Source organism: Mustela nigripes, chromosome 5 (assembly GCF_022355385.1).
Source record: "Mustela nigripes isolate SB6536 chromosome 5, MUSNIG.SB6536, whole genome shotgun sequence".
NCBI classification, from domain to species: domain Eukaryota; kingdom Metazoa; phylum Chordata; class Mammalia; order Carnivora; family Mustelidae; genus Mustela; species Mustela nigripes.
The window spans coordinates 109654742-109669856 of record NC_081561.1 but is presented as its reverse complement, the minus strand read 5'-3'; the positions used below and the strand labels follow the sequence as shown (position 1 = coordinate 109669856).

Sequence of the window (15115 nt, the reverse complement as noted above, 5' to 3'; positions counted from 1 at the left end):
CCCAGGCACCTGTCCAGGTGCTCCAGACAGACAGGCCGGGCTCCTTCCCAGCCTCTCTTCTCCACCTCAGTCAGGAGCCAAAATGTTAGCTCAAAAGAAAATAGCAGCATTCCTAACAGCCGGTGAGGTGTCCCTGTTAACCATCTCGTCGGCTCTGACTTCTCTCATCCTTTTTCACAGGCCCCTAGCTTTGAAGAGAGCTTCAGTGAGCACAGTATTATCCTTCCTCAACAATCAGCTCTTTAAAATTACTTTCTTCTTTGAAATAAACACCGCTTACCCAGCCCCTAACAGACCAAATTTTACAGGCTCTCTCTGTGCCTGCAACAACACACAATCACATATTCGCAACTCGGGGGGGGTTGAGTTTTAGTTTAGTGGCATTGACTGCTGAACTAGCTTCCGTCGCAGAGCTGTTCTACTGTGTGCATGCCTCTAGGTCCGTCACATCAGGTTAAATCATACGTCTTTAATATCCGCAGGCCCCACACAGCACAGATGATAGCTAACCATAGCTATCCTAGCTACCGTCTATCAAGTGACAGTCCAGCTGTTTGCAGTTTTCCCTTCTTACAAAAATTGCTGCAATAAACATTTTTGTGAACATACTCAGTAGTGGTGCTTTTATTTTTGTGGGTTAGAATCCCCTAAGTGGGTTAAAGGTGATGCTGATCTGTGAAATACTGCCTACTTCCCCAAAAAGTTGTATCCTTTAGCAATTTATGGATGTCCGTTCCCCCCTGTTCTTGCCAGCACTGGCTGTTACCAGTCCTTTTAAATTTTGCCCATCTGCTGGGTAAAAGATAACAACTGACGAGGTTGACGTCTTTTTTCTTCTAAGTGTATGTGCCACTTTTATTTCCCTTTCTCGGACTTGCCACTTTACATCTTTGCCCATTTTTCTCTTGTGGTGTTCATCTTTAAATCAGTTTGTAGGATCCTTAGTCCCTAATACAGGAATATTAACCTTTTATTAGAAATGTTTCCCATATTTTCTCCTACTAGGTCTTTTTATTTATGGCATTTTTTCCCCATACTGAAATGTTTAAGTTTCATGCACTCAAGCTATCCATCTTTTTCTAAATGACTTTTGGGTTTTCTATATTACTTAAAAAATCAGTTTGGGAACTTTTATCTTACTTCCAATGGTGAAAAATATGAACAGGTCATATTAAGTAGAAAAAGTAACAAAACAGTATGTATAACAAGGTTCTAATTTGCTTCGTAAATATACATATGACTAAAAAGGCAGTATGGAGAGTAAGATAAAAATAGGAGGCAACATTGGGGAGGAATATAAGGAAAGTTTCATTCTGTGTACCTCTGTAATGTCTGAATTTTATGTATGTATATCTCACACAGAGTCATGATTTAATTGAGATACAATTCACACACCATAAAATTTACCTGTTAAAAGTGAATTATTCAGGGATTTTTCAGTGATTCACAAAGATGTGAACCATCTTCACTCTAATTCCAGGACATTCTAATCACCCCAAGAAGAAACACCATCCCCATTCGCAGGCGCTCCTCACTGTCCTTCCCAAACCCCAGGCAAACACTGATCTACCTTCTATCTCTAAAGACTTGCCTCTTCTGAACATTTCATAACAATGGGATCTTAGGCTGTGTGGCCTCTTGCGTCTGGCTTCTTTCACCGGGCATAATGTTTTTGAGGTTCATCCTTGCCACTGAGGTACCAGCGGGTTCACCCTATATCGGTGAATTGTTCTTTTTTATCGCGGAATAATCGTCTACCCTGCGGACATAGTGCACTTTGTTGATCCGTTCATCGGCTGAAGGGCGTTTGTATGGTTTCCTCTTTTTGACTCTTATCATTGGTGTGTAGGTGTTTTGTAGACACAGTTTTTCGGTTCTCTTCATTATGTATGTAACAGTAGAATCGCTAACTCATGTGACAACAATATGTCTAACCTTTTGAGAAACTACCAGACTGTCTTCCAAGGTAATGGCCCCATTTGACATTCCCACCAGCAGTGCACAAGGGCTCCCATTTTGTTTTGTTTTGTTTTTGAGATTTTATTTATTTGACAGAGAGAGAGAGAGAGAGAGCACGAGTGGGGGAAGGGGCAGAGGGAGACGCAGACTCCCAGCTGAGCAGGGAACCTGATGCAGAACTTGATCCCAGGACCCTGGGACCATGACCGGAGCCAAATGCAGCCGATTAACAGACTGAGACACCCAGGCGCCCCCCATGCGTTCCCGTTTCTCCATGCCCTCGCCAGCACTTGTTACTGTCCAGCTTTTTATTTTCACCATCCTAGTGCATGTGAAGTGGTACCTCATTTTGGTGTATAGGTTCATCTTTACAATGTGAAAATGATAGACAAGTCACAAGTATTTCCCAAGGAGTAACCTTCTTTGTGGGATGGTTTTCTACCACAGGCATTTCTAATTAATTGTAGGTTTTAGTAAGGAAGCACTAGAAAGACAATTTGCATGGCCTAAAGGATTGATGAGGTGGACCTGCTCTATTAACACATTTCATGTCAGGAGGGATAAAGCGTTCACGAGTGAGGATGTGTGTATGTTTGTGTTGATGCGTGTGTGGAAGCTCGGAGAAGTAATGTTTGACATGTAATAAAAGGGAAGAGCCGTGTCTGACTCTCACTCTTCCACCCACATGCCATCTTCCAGACATATGTTGTATGTAAAATTTTTATAGTCATTTTTTGTGGTTCATTGAATCAGGCATCTTTCTTAAAATGCCTCTGATTGGTCTGCTTAATAAAAAGAAAACTTCGCAAGGCAGCGTAGACGTCGGCCGCATTTCTAATTAGAACGACGCTCTTGTGTGGTCTAGAAAGATGTTCCCAGCATCTGGAATTCCAATGTGTACTCTGTCTGGAAGAAACCATGTGACAAAGAAAGATAGGACTAATCAACAGAATTAATAATACCTCATATCTATCAGGCAGTTCGGACCTTTCAAAGCACTTTCTCCATCTGTTATCCAATTTTATTTTTCGGAGCCATCCTGTAAGTTAAGTAGGGCATCTATTATCTTCCTCTCTCACGGATCCTCAAAGAACTTCGGGACAGAGAGAATGAAAGACTGGCCTGAGGTCACACAGCTAATTAATAGCAGTACGACTAAATCCCAGGTGTCCTGCATTGTAAAGTGGACCATGAGAATAGAGGGTAGAAAGGACAATTTTGCAGGAAACGTTTCTTAGTGGAGATGGGTGATTCTGTCTCGGGCGTCCGTCTAGCACGGACCTGGCTGTCCGCCTGCCCCCAGCACTGAATCAGCAGCCCAGTGGGGTCTTGCTTCCTCCTGTGAGGAGGGACAGAGCTCCCAGGGTCTTATAAGAACACAGGTGTTAAGGGCATTGAGCCTCAGGGTACTGTTAGCATGATCCGACTCCCGCGGCTTCTATTCAACATCTGGTAACGAAACCAAGAACGGAGGTAGGAAAGAAGATTCGCAAACTGGCTTCGGCTGGGATTTCTAGAGGAAATGCTTGTCTTCAGCTTTTCCTGCAACCTTTGCATCTTTGTCCTTCTCCAGTAGCTCCCGTTCAGCAAACCGGCAGCTCCAGGCAAGTGAAATGTGGTAAGGGGCATGGTGATGTGTGGTCTGCTTACAACCCTGTACAAAAGCTGCAGAGGAAACAGAGTCTCTGGGGAGTCCCTGGGAGCAAGACCGCCATTGTCTGAGGGGGGGGGGGATTTTTTCTCCTCTTTCGTCTCCTATTTGAATTTTCTGCAAGAAGTTATATTTCTTATGTAATTTTTAATGGTATTTTTGTTAAACTGGAAGCAAAGGGTCATTTTGGCTGCAGAGCAGTGTGGTTGTTGGTAAGGAGAGAAGTGGAACAACGGATCTCTGTGGCGCAGACAAGGCGCTGGCTCCCTAGGCTCCCGCAGCAACCCTGCCCAGGCCCTGGAGGAGGAGTATTTCAGTTTCACTTACCATCCAGATGCTACCACTTTCTCCCACCTTTTGCTGGCCCCTGGGGCCAGAGGTCCCTCAGCACCCTGCCGCAACCCCCTATTTCACCAGGTGCTCCTAAGCTGGAGCCCCCAGAAGGTCTAACCCCAGTGTGGGCCCCATTTAGCAGTCTGGTCCTGGGACTGGGCAGGAAAGTCCTCTGTCCTGTTCTTCCAGTCCTGCTCCAGAGGGCCGAGGAGAGAGACTAGCATATCAACGGTAGCCAACCATGCACAGGGCCCTGTTGGTGCCCTTGCCTTGCTGACTCAGTGGCTGCGCCTGACTTTTGGAGTCCCAGCTGAAAACCGAAGTGGGGGTAGGGGGTACCGATGAGCAGCACCCGTGAGAAATCAGTACCCTCAGCCGCACGGGCCCTTCCCCTGCTGTGCGGCGTGCTTAGCCTCAGATGCCTGATGGGCTTCGCCTCCTGTGGGTCTGTTAGCCGACAGCAGGTGCAGGCCAGCGTTCAGACAGGTGGTGGTGGGAGCCGGCAGGACGTTTCATCTTGTTGGGCTGAGTGTTTCGCACTGTTTCTGAGAGTCCAGTGACTGACAATGAAACCACTGCTGAGAAGTAAAACCCTGGAAGAAGAAGTGTGTGGAGGGGCAGTAAGTAAGATGGTAAGCCCTATAGGGCCTATTTGGGTTAGAAGAATTCTCCAGAAGAAGAGCCTCCACCCTCTTGAAGTGTTTGAACCTTCGAAGGCTGAGGTGCATTCGCTGACTTTTGAGCCCCGTTTGGGGAGTCTTGGAGGCCTGCAAGTTTGAGAATGGACTATTCTCCTTGCTCCATAAGGGGGTCTGTGGCTGCTCTTTATCTCCAGGGAAGATGTCCACTGGCTTGGAACTTATGAGAAATGAGAAAGAGCCATGGCCAAGTTCACCATTGTTCCTTCCCAAGAACCCTTCAGGACTTCCTCTTGGTAGTCAGTGTAAGCTCTACCTTGTGAACAGAGCCTATTAGGAAGAAAAAGAGTGGTCAGCCGTTCAGTTTCTTTCCCATGGAAGAAGCTCTATAGCTGACTATTTTCTTTTCCTTTGACCTCTTTAAAAAGCAGATGGAGTTGCAACAGCTCTACCGAAACTTTATATGGCCTTTGCTTCAAGGACTTTGAAACGAGCTTTGTTGATTTTTCCTTTTCCTGTCAACCTCTGTTCTGTTTCCCCTGGTGTTTCATATTTGCTGTCTGGATGATTTTAAATACAGTTGCTCTCGGTCTAGAAGGCCTTTTGACTTTCCCTGTGGCCCGAACCGTAGGTACATATTCTTTGGGAAGAGAAGTAAACAGGATTTAGAGCAGAAGCAGCCTTGCTTTTTGGTTGGCAGAAGGAGAGTCTACCCGAGGCCCCATGGTGCTGCAACCTCTGTAGGCAAACAAGGCTTCTGCCTGGTGTGGAAACGTCCGTGTCCCCGCCAGGCTGATCTCCATGTGAGTCAGGCACTGTCCAGGATTGGAGTGTCTGTTTGTTATCCAAAGGGTAGAAAAGGAAATCAAACATTCTTCGGATCATTATAAGCCCTGTGCAAACACAGCCCATGGACAAAGCCTGCTGGCTTTCCCTGGCTGACCGCCTTCAGCAGTGAGAGCAGGGCTGAGCTGAGTGTGGAGGAATGTGTGCTGTGGCGAGTTTGCTTTCTTGGGCCAAAATTGTACAGGTGTCATGGGACACAATTCACTGGGCAGAAGTTGAAAGTTGAATCAGAGCAGCCACTGGGAGCCCTCAGCAAATGTCACATCCGGCAGGCTCAGAGCTATGAAGGAACCTGACAAAGCAATTGCATCCAGCCACAGAAAAGTCAAATGATCGTGCAGTGTGACTGCCTTTGTGACTGGGGATTAACTAGCCGTAAATGCTGGGATCTAGACCCGGCTTCCTGCATCTGATGCAATCAAAGCAAAAGCCTGAGCTCAGAATAGAGTATCTTCATCTGACTCCCTTGAGCAACGCAGACATAACACGGCAGCTGCTGAATATTAACGAGGGCTTGTTTTCTGCACCCGAAAATATTTTGATCAGTTAAACCTGGACCCTCCTGTTTTTCTGGTTTCTGGTTCACTGTGTCCCATTTGTTCTGTCTCCTAGAGCTGTGCTGTCCAGTGTAGCAGCCACACGCGGCTATCGAGCCCTAGAAATGTGCCTCGTTCTGAATTGTGCGAAGTGCAAAAAACGCTTCCAGTTTTGAGAATGTAGTGCCAAAAAAGTAAACCATCCCAATAATGTTTATATTAATTACATGTTGAAATGTTGTGGACCTATTGGACTCAACTAAATATACTATTAAAATGAATTTCAGTTGTTTCCTTTCACTCCCTTTAATGTGGCTGCTAGAAATGGGAAATCACAGCTCTTGTTTGCATTGGACAGCGCTGGGCGGGCACCTGAAGGAAGTGTAGGTTTATAGCGCCATCTGCTGGTCCACGGAAAGCAGACACTGATGTCAACAAGCGCTAAGTGAACGAGTCCCAGACATGGACACTTTGTTAGCCAAGCAACACGCAAACTTCCTTTTCTGAAACAGGACCAGAACCGAACCCCGAAGTCCCTGTATCACCAACAAGAGTCTTGGAGAGGGCAGTGCTGAAGATCCAGGCCTGTGCACTTGACAGAATATAAAGAGAACACAGATCCATCCCTCCAGAGACACATTTCCTCTCCTTGGATAATGCTTATTCATCTTTGTCAAGGGTCTGGAAGTTGGAATCTTGCTGTTGACAGTATCTGCATCAGTTATCACCGCAGCATAACAAATGACCCCCAGACTCCGTGGCTTAACTCGGTTAAGACCTTTCTGTGGGGCAGGAACTCAGGACTGGCCCATCTTTGCACAGCCGGCTTGGAATCCCTCATGAGGCTGAAGTCAGGGGCTGGGCCTTGCATCCATGGAGGTTTGACAGGGCCTGCAGAGTCCACGTCAGGGTGGTTCAAGCACTGACTGGCCAGCTAACGCTGGTTGCTGGCCTCAGGTCTCAGTTCTCCACAACTGGGGCCTGGGGCTGCCTGGGAGCCCTGTAGGCTGGCAGCCACATTCCTCCAGAGAGAGCAGCCTGAGAAGCCGAAGAGGAAGCTGCAGCCCCTTTTATGACCCAGCCTCAAGCCACATGCTGTGACTTCTACCGCATGGTGGTGATCCTGGGGCAGGAATGTGCATCCTGCTTTCAGACAAGGAAATGTCAATATCACGTTGGAAAAGAAAATGTGAGATGGGATGGCCATTGTAGTTTTGGAAAACACAGTCTGCCCCAAGTGTCCAATTGTGTAGAGTCCTGTGCAGTTCAGAAGCCTGCGCCATTCTGCAGATGAGGAGAGTGAGGCCCAGAGAAGTAAGGTAACTAGGCTGAGGTCTGGTGGAAGGACTAAAGCCCACATCCAAGTCCACCCCAGTGTAGACTTCCCGAGTTCTGCCGCTGCATCTCGTTATGCGTGTCACTGAAAATCACGCTGTTTTTTCGTCTTTCCAACCTCTTTGAGGTGTGTTGTGCTTTCCTTATTCAAGTGTTTCAGACAATTCCTTAGATGATGTCTGTCTATAAATTGTTCTCTTGCTGAGTTGAGGATCTACAGGAATGGGTTTCAACTAACTATATAGCCTTTCTTACAAAATTGTAACAGTGAAAAAGTCCATATTTTCCACTATCTCCCATGCTGTTTGCTACAGAAATCCCAGGAGTGATAAACACATTATAATTTGTATGTTCACATTCTGTTTGACTCTCTAAATATGACATCTGATTTGTATCTAAGACAAGAAAGGATTAATCACCACTTGCTTTCAGTAGCTTCCATCCTACCTGGTCATCTTAAAAAGGAGGTTTTACTTTTATTTTTTTTTTTGGACGTTCTGCCCACTGGAATTCAAACTAACAACCAACTACCATAATCATATTCTGCTGTTCTTGGTTTCAGGTCAAACTTCCGTTTCCTGTAGATCAAATCACAGATCTTCCGAGGAATGATTTCCAGATGATGATTAAGATGCACAAGCTAACCTCAGAACAGTTAGAGTTCATTCACGACGTCCGGCGGCGCAGCAAGAACCGCATCGCGGCCCAGCGCTGCCGCAAGAGGAAACTGGACTGTATTCAGAATTTAGAATGTGAAATCCGCAAATTGGTGAGTTGATCTGTTCGTTGCTGTCAGCAACCTGGAGGGAGCAGAAATTGTGCAAGGCTGCGGTGATAAAGGCAAAAGACATGCAGAGAAGGGCCACCATTCAGGGAGTTTTGAGTTTATTTTGAGACAAGTTTCTCCGCAAAAGTAAGAGCCTTCTATCTGCAGTTATGTGTGCCAGCATTGTCTACGTACCTTCAGCCTCCCTGGGGATAGAGGGAGTTACTAGTAGCTAACATTTATTGCATACATGTGTGGGCTGGGTATTATTCTCAGATGTCTTTATAAACGATCGCCTTTAATTCCCACATCCACCCTGTGACTTAGGTTCTGTTTTCCCTCCATTTACAGAGGAGGAAACGAGTGCAGAGAGATTTGCCAGCTCCCCACTACGTGGCAGAGCTTGAATGCAAACCCAGATCTTGTATGTTCACCACTGCTTTCTCCTGCCTTCCACAGGAGAGCGTAGAATCCAGATAGGACACCTGAAGTCCCTCGCAGCCCCAGGGTTCTTGATCACAATTCTGCCTCCAAGTGGCTCGCAACTCTTCCCTGGGCCTGAGAGTATTTTGTCTCAGGGAAAAAGCCCCCATCTCCCTCACTGAGACCTCAGTCTTCCCTCACTGAGACCTCAGTTCCCCCTTCCCCTTGGTGAGCAAGCTTAAGCTACAGGAAGTAAATCCAGGGCCCCTCGGGCTCCTGACTTAGCTTTGAAGGCAACCAGTGCAGTCTCATGCAGCTCGACCTTTCTGCTAGCCAAATACTGGAAACATCTTAGATGCTGGGTCCATTGTCAGGCTGAAGAAGAGAGAGGCCAGTGATGTGCTTATGATCTAAGCTCAGGTCCTCGGACTATACATGGTGATGCTTTGCGTCATGGTAGGCCACCATCCTGATGAGACCCTAAGAGCAAGATAAAGCATTTGAAAAATATGAGTAGGGGCGACTGGGTGGCTCAGTGGGTTAAGCCTCTGTCTTCGCCTCAAGTCATGATCTCAGGGTCCTCGGATCACGCCCCACATTGCATCGGGCTCTCTGCTCAGCAGGGATCCTGCTTCCCACCCCCCACCCCCATCTGCCTCACTGCCTACTTGTGATCTCTGTCTGTCAAACAAATAAATCTTTAAAAAAGAAAAAAGAAGTATGAGTAAGTGTTACCTGTTTTCAAGGTAGTCTTGGACCTCAGGGTCTTTTTTCTTTTTAATTAACTCCCATCAAGCAGGGGAAACCTGCTCCTCACAGTGGCTTCGCTTGCCTGAAAAATAAAGCCCAAGCTTCCCAGCAAGACATCCATGCTTGCTCGTGCAAATTAGTCAATAATTACCTCCAGCATCACCTTCCACTCCTGTCCTCCAACTTGACCCCAATGTCCAGCACTTTGCACTTCCTGCTAGCCGCTGTTTCTGCTTCTGTCTGTGCCTCTGCTGTCTCCCCTCTACTTCGGACAGGCTTCAAACATTTTCTTTTCTGACTTCATCCTTCATCCTTTGAGAATCAAGTTACTGTCCCCTCTTGAGGAAACCCCTTTCCTGAGTCTCCGGTGAGGCTGAGCACCTACCCCAGGAGCCCAGATCTGACCTCTGGCTTCGTGGTTATCATAGCAGACTCGCCCCATCTAAGTGTGTGTCTGTCTCCCCAAGCCCTTGGCCCAAATGGTAGATTCCTCACAACGAAGACAGTGACCGGATCATCTCTCAGTCACACCAGTGCAGCCCCAGGAGGCCTCTCCGGAAATGTCTTTTGCCTTGAAATGTATTTGAAATTGTGACTGGGGTGGGGGATTACAAATCCCTTCTGTCGCTCAAATTTTTCTTTAATGTTGCTTTAACAGCAACAACAGTTTGCATGTAAGCGACGTAAGGAAGCAGGACATTGTGGCTGGTGAATATGGGTCTTCTAAAGCGTGCTGGGCCTCTGTGGGGACTCAGCAAGGCTGAGAGCCTGCGGAGTACAAGCACCAGGGCCTTGAACACACGTCCAGGGTCATTCCGCCCTGTGCCCCTCTCCAGGAAGTAGAACAATTCTTATCACCGGTGTTTAAGGAATGCCTGGTTTTATAATTAGAATTCTTTCAGTAAAACTTTGCAATAGGGATAGTGAAGTCTAGTAACAATAAACAACAAATAATAGTCTAAAGCACACACCAGGCAGATATCTAAAGCACTTTGCTGACACTGTTCAGCTGAAAAACGGAGAGGTCACCTCCTACATCTCCACCCCCCAGTTTTGGGAACCCCTTCAGTAATAGTCCGCGTTTCCCCACGGACTGACAGACTCGTGTGCTCCTCAGTGTCCAACTGTCTTTCCTTAGAGCTTCACTGTAACCAGGGCCTGGGTTTATAACTACCTTTCCTGTGGAGAGCCAAAACGCTGTCCCCACGGCAGTTCATTCTCCTCGCGGGCTAAGAGTGGCCCGGGACCCTTGGGACCTCAGTAGGGGGGTTAGTGGCAGAATGGGGACTGAGATGACCCTCCTGGGCCTGGGTGGTGTGGCCTCCCGGCTGCAGGCCCCCAGGTTGCGCGGCCACAAACGTTAAGAGCTTTTTCACGAGGAGACCTCCCGGCTGCGCTTCGTTTCTTACCCACCGCCCTCTGGGCGCGCTGCGGTGCCCGCTCACCTGGTCCCGGGCCCGGCTGGCGCTGGCGGGCGGGGACAGACCGGTCGCGTGGGCCCCGCGCGTCTCCAGCGCATGCGCAATGGCTCCCCACGCCCACGCTGCCTGCGGCACACCACTAAGCTCTTGCAAACTTGCATAATGTATTTCTCTCAACTTGCACTCGTACATCTGTTTATTTTTCATTTTTTAAAACATGTTTTCTTGATAAATTTATAAATATTTTAGCAGGTGCCCTTTCCCCGTGTAAATCTCTGTCTCCGGCACACACGCCCACGCTGCCTGCCAGATTGCGTTCGTGAGCGGCACGCGCAGCAGCCGTGTCGGAGCCCCCGCCTCCTGTGTCTGCTTCTCTCTCCTCCTTTCGCTCCCCCTCAACCCCACCCAGCGCCCTTCTCCCCTCCCTTCTGGGGGTGATGTCCGGTTGCCGCTTCTCTTGGCGTGCACCCCGTGTGCCTCCACATCTTCGCTCCCTGCGGAGAGAGTTGGGGTGACACCTCCACCAGCCTCCCCTCAGCAGCAAAACTCATCTCTCCGACGAGATGGTGGATTTTAGGGACATAAGAGCTTAGGTTCGATTTTCTTGGAGGACGACATCTCGGAACCCCGGGGTCGTGGGCTAGGGCTCGTCTCCGCACCTCACGTGTGCCGGGAGACCCCGAGCCCCAGACGCGCTGCGCAGCCCCCTGTCCCCGAGAGGACCCGCTGTGTTCCGTCTGTCTGTCCGCCGCGGAGGCCGGAAAGCCTGCTGAGGTTTGAGTGAACCGTGGGAAATTGACCAGAGCCACTCTTTGTTGTTGTGATCTGTGTTGATTTGTTTTCAGTAGACTTCTTTTTAGAGAAGTTTTTGGTTCACCGCAAAATTGAATGCCCCTGCCCCCTGCCCCTACACACTCACCTCCTCCCCGTTATGGACACCTCCCACCTGACTGGGGGGAACCTGAATCCGCACAGGGTAATCACCGGAGCCCATCATTTGTGTCAGGCCTCACTCTTGGTGTGGTATGGTGTGCGGATTTGGACAGTGCATCCACAGAGACTGTACACTGAGTAATTTCACTCCCCTAAACGTGCTCGGTGCTCCACCTGTCCATCCCTCTCCCCCCCGCCCCCTTCCCTGGCAACCACCGGGCTTCCCCCTGCCCCCGCCCCATTGCCTTTTCCCAAAATGTCATACAGTTGGAATCGGCCAATTTCTGACTTTCAAAAATGGCAGCCTAATACACTGGGGGAGATTTTTCAACAACAACGTTTGGGACTGAGAGTTTTCTAACTGATGCTTTACAAACCCTCATTCAGGAAACCAGAGCCTGGAGGCCCTGCAGTCCTCTGGTTGGAGGGAATGTTGATGGTCGTTCGTTCGCCAGACCCCAGAGAGGGATGGAGAGCTGCCCGGGGAGGGGGCGGGGGGCGTCAGGCTCATGGCACACCTGGATAGGCTACTCGGATAGGAAACTCTTGACCAGGCTCCTTGGATACACGTCTTGTAGGTTCCTAGATCCCAGCCTCGTCCGTCATTCACGAGTGACTCTGTCATACCAAATGTAGGAATGGAAGCTGGAAATCCCCCAGAAACCAGGGCTTCTGTCTTCCCGTTCAGGTTTCATGGCCACCCCCCCCCCTTTTTTTTTCTTTTCTTCTCCCTCTGTTGCCCAGGTGTGTGAGAAAGAGAAGCTGTTGTCAGAGAGGAACCAACTGAAAGCCTGCATGGGGGAGCTGCTGGACAACTTCTCCTGCCTTTCCCAGGAAGTCTGCCGCGACATCCAGAGCCCTGAGCAGATCCAGGCCCTGCACCGGTACTGCCCCGTCCTCAGACCCATGGGCCTCCCTACAGCCTCCAGTATTAACCCCGCACCCCTGGGCGTCGAGCAGAACCTGGCTGCCTCGCAGTGCGCCGTGGGGGAAGGCGCGCCCTGCTGCTTGGAGCCCGCGGCCGCTCAGCCCGGGCCTCCCTGGGCCCCTGGCGGCGCCCCGGAGAACTGTACTTCCAGGAGGCCGGAGGGCGCTGAGCCGGGAACCTTCTCAGAGAGGGCGCCTGCTCTGGAATCCAGGAGCCAGACGGTGACCGTGGACTTCTGCCAGGAGATGACTGATAAGTGTACGACCGACGAGCAGCCCAGGAAAGAGTACACCTAGTGACCCGGCCCGCCTCCCAGCTTTCCCACCTCGCCCACCTGGGTGTTCTACGGTCAGCCTGCGGTGCTCTTCATCTGTTGTCTGGAAGAACCAAGAAGGAATTTGGTGCACACTACAGCGTTCTTAGCAGCAATACTGTTTCTAAGTATTCCCTCCTCTCTTCACGCAGGAGTGATACACAGTTCCCTTCACAATGGTGCTACCCCTTGCCCAGGCAAGGAAAGACGGCGGTGGTGACACTGCCTGTCTGTGGGTTAATTTCAGTCTCAACAGGGATAGACTATAACACCTCTAGGACCCAACCACGGATTTTTTTTCTCAGTGGCCCATGTCACAAACCCTATCTCAGGAATTTCTTCTGAATGTTCAATTTTTTTCATTGAAGACAGCTTCTATACACATCAAAGTTTTATAGCTAGACTGTACATATTATATATAATATATATATAAAATATATATATATATCCATATGCAAAAGTCCTGCATGCCTCAATTTTCTCATCCTAAAACTGGAAACTTCATTTCTCATTTATCAACAGGTTCCAACATTCCTCTTCTTTTGTCTCCAATGCTAGAACTAGTTTGGTAACTGTTAACATGGTCATTTTTCTTGCTTCACAGTTCAATTTCAATTTGTACTTATTTATGGAACAGAATTCAATGTTGGAAGCTTTTTTTTTTTTTTTTGAGGTTTTATTTCTGACCCTTTTTCTGTTGTTTGGTTTGCTTTGGGCACCGTCGGCCGGTGTCATCTGAGTGTCGTGGTTTGTTTTGTTGTTTTTTTTTTTTCTTGCAGATACTGTACAGTCATGGTCAACTTCGCCACTTGCACTGAGTTTTGGGTCAAACCTATTTTCTTAAATGAAGTTGTTATTACTTCAGTATAACTCAAGTATACTGTATATTCTTTGCTTTTAGTTGAAAAGTAAGACATTTTAGCTAATTAAAAAGCACTCAGGTGATAATTATGTAGGAAAAATAATCTTGCCAAATAATGATTCATCCTAGGATGTGTAGACAATAATCTGCTTGAGTATTTTTATAATTCGCCTCCTCCCCACCTTTCCCGGAAGCAAAGTTTAGATGCAGAGAGTTCAGAGTTGATGCTGAATGTTCAGACTCCTAAGTGGGGAGAGTTTGGACGTCCACTCGAAAGTGCATCCAAACAGCAGGAACCCATGATTTTGTACCAGAACTGAGCAGGCATTGGCTCCTAAAAATCAACTTAGAACTGTTTTCTCACCCAGGGGGCGAGTCCCATTCATTTCAACCCATCCTTGGGCCTCTGCCTGCTCTTGGAAGGGCAGTGCAGGAGGAACTTCTTGGAAGGATTTGGCTGATCAGCCACCCCACTCCTGCCCCGCGCCCCTTCCCCTTCACAGGCCCCTTGCCCAGCTGGGTTCCCAGGACCTCTCCCTTGAGTGGGATTGAATCACAGCAGCTGGTGTTCTGCGTGTAAGCGGCGTCCTGGGTTAATGCAGCTCAGCCAGAGTAGGAGAGAGTGGGGGCACATGTGAGCCTGGGCTCCGTCCCTGATGCAAGCAAAAGCATTTCTTTCTCCCTCCCCTCTCCACATGCTTTGAGTTGAATTCTGGGGTTTTTCGGCTCGTCTCTTGTCTGAAGGCAGATTTCATTCTGAGGCTTTGGACACGATATGGCCAAGGAACCCTCCCTGCCCTGCCCCTTCCCCCACCACACACACACACACCTACCCTCACCTGATAATTTTCTTCTCTTGCTGCAAAACTGGTTGGCTTGCAACCCATAGAGAGCAGCTTTCCTTGGCTTTGGGGGCGTGCTGGCCCCCAGCCACGTTTACAGGAAGATGTGCCCAGACCCTGCCCCCAGCCTAAGAGGAGGAGGGGTCCCTCCATCCCTCCCTCCGGTGGGCCCTCCAGCCTGGCTGAGGGAAGAGTCCTGAAAGGTTTGATGTGGGGATGGGGTGGTGGGCAGTGGGGAGTAGATGGTTGACTTTGTTTCTTTATTTGTGCCATTGTTTGGACAATATTAAAGCTGCATGTAAAAGGGGAAATTAGTATATGATGTAGGCGAAAAGTGAAATCATAGTAACATATGTTTTAGTATTATTAACTTTTTTCTGTACAAATATTAGCGCTAAATGTTTAAATATGTATGAATGCCAGAAATTTGTTGGTTCATGCAGTAGGATAAAAAAAAAAAAAAGGCTTTTCTTTTCAAATAGTTCCGCTTTTAAAACCTGCCTCTGGGTTTCTGTTTCCCCTCATGTGCGTGTGTATGTGCGTGTGTTAGTCTGAGACAGATTCTGAGGCGGCTCAGAA

At 48.5% G+C, this 15115-nt stretch overlaps 1 protein-coding gene across 3 annotated transcripts in view; it reads left to right on the top strand.

Moving 5' to 3' along the window:
* Positions 1-13199, top strand: part of BACH2 (BTB domain and CNC homolog 2) — a 357131-nt gene extending 343932 nt beyond the window's left edge. For all 3 annotated transcript variants that reach the window (XM_059401068.1, XM_059401070.1, XM_059401069.1), the window contains 2 exons: positions 7861-8067; positions 12336-13199. In XM_059401068.1, coding sequence (XP_059257051.1) covers positions 7861-8067; positions 12336-12815 — 687 coding nt within the window. In that variant the 3' untranslated portion in view covers positions 12816-13199. The remainder of the gene's footprint in view (positions 1-7860; positions 8068-12335) is intronic.
* Positions 13200-15115: the final 1916 nt, after the last annotated feature.